The sequence below is a fragment of the Nannospalax galili genome, unplaced genomic scaffold, assembly GCF_000622305.1.
Source record: "Nannospalax galili isolate Female #2095 unplaced genomic scaffold, S.galili_v1.0 scaffold5065, whole genome shotgun sequence".
NCBI classification, from domain to species: domain Eukaryota; kingdom Metazoa; phylum Chordata; class Mammalia; order Rodentia; family Spalacidae; genus Nannospalax; species Nannospalax galili.
In genome coordinates, this window is record NW_008353156.1 from 8,786 (window position 1) to 9,930 (window position 1,145).

The 1,145-nt window shown below is 36.9% G+C and overlaps 1 protein-coding gene across 1 annotated transcript in view; it reads left to right on the forward strand.

Annotated features, from left to right (window-relative positions):
- The window catches only part of LOC103747879 (ankyrin repeat domain-containing protein 26-like), a gene marked incomplete at its 5' end in the record, with an annotated part of 18,433 nt that overhangs the window by 6,424 nt on the left and 10,864 nt on the right, over positions 1 to 1,145 (forward strand). The window contains 1 exon segment of the mRNA XM_017802547.1: positions 680 to 832. Coding sequence (XP_017658036.1) covers positions 680 to 832 — 153 coding nt within the window.

The window sequence follows — 1,145 nt, forward strand, 5'->3', positions numbered from 1 at the left end:
TTTTGAGACAGGGTCTCCCTGTAGCTCCAGCTGGCCTGAAACTCACTATGTAGACCAGGCTGGCCTTGAACTCACAGAGATCTGCCTTGCCACTGCCTTGCCACCCGAGTGCTGGAACTAAAGGCATGTGCCACCACACCCGGGTAAAAGACTGATTCCGTTAAAGCTCCAGAGTAGAATGGTGGATTCCTGAAACTGGGCAGATAAGAGGCTGGAGAAGTGATGGGAAGCAAGTTGATCAGTGGTGCTCAGTTACAGTGAAGAGCAAGAAACTCTGGTAAACTCCCAAACAATAATGTAGTATATATTTCCAACAGCTAGAACAAGGATTTAGAAAGATTAACCATAAGGAAATGATTCATGTTTGAGAGGATCACTCTGTCTACCTGATTTAATAATCATTATATGTATGCACGTATCAAAGCATTATGTGGTATCCCATTAATATGCCCAATTTTATATCTCATTTAAAAGATAAAAATTTAAATATGGGTAAATTTACATTAAAATGCAGTGGTTTATATATGTATATAATAAAATGCTCTACTGTGTAGAATTCACCTCACTAGTCTCACATATCCATATGGTTACATTCTCCAGCATATATGTGAGATTTAAATATCGTTCATGTATTTCGGTGGTATGATTTATAGAGTCAGTAACAGAAATATCTTACCAGGTAGTTGTGAGAGACCTTCAACAAGAACTAGCTGACACCCTAAAAAAGCAGTCCATGTCAGAGGCCTCACTGGAGGTCTCCTCACGTTACCATGTTAACTTAGAAGATGAGACACGAAATTTAAAGAAGAAATTAGGTCAAATCTGAACCCAAGTATGTATGAAATTTAGCATGTCAACTGTTAATATATTTTAAAAATAATATAGAGTTTTAAGCTAGTGATTTCAGTAGACGTCCGAGTCTGTCCTCTCCTTCCACAGTATGGTTCTAAGGATCAAACTCAGGTCCTTGGGTGCCTTTACCCTCTGAGCCATCTTACCTTCATTTCTCACTGACCTTATAATTTTGTAAGTCTCCTTAAAATATTTATTATTATCTTAATTTTTTGCTTCTTTAGTCCTTTAGTTTTTGTTTGTATCTTGTTTTTGCATGAGGGATAAATCTTATTAAATATAAGTTTACATAA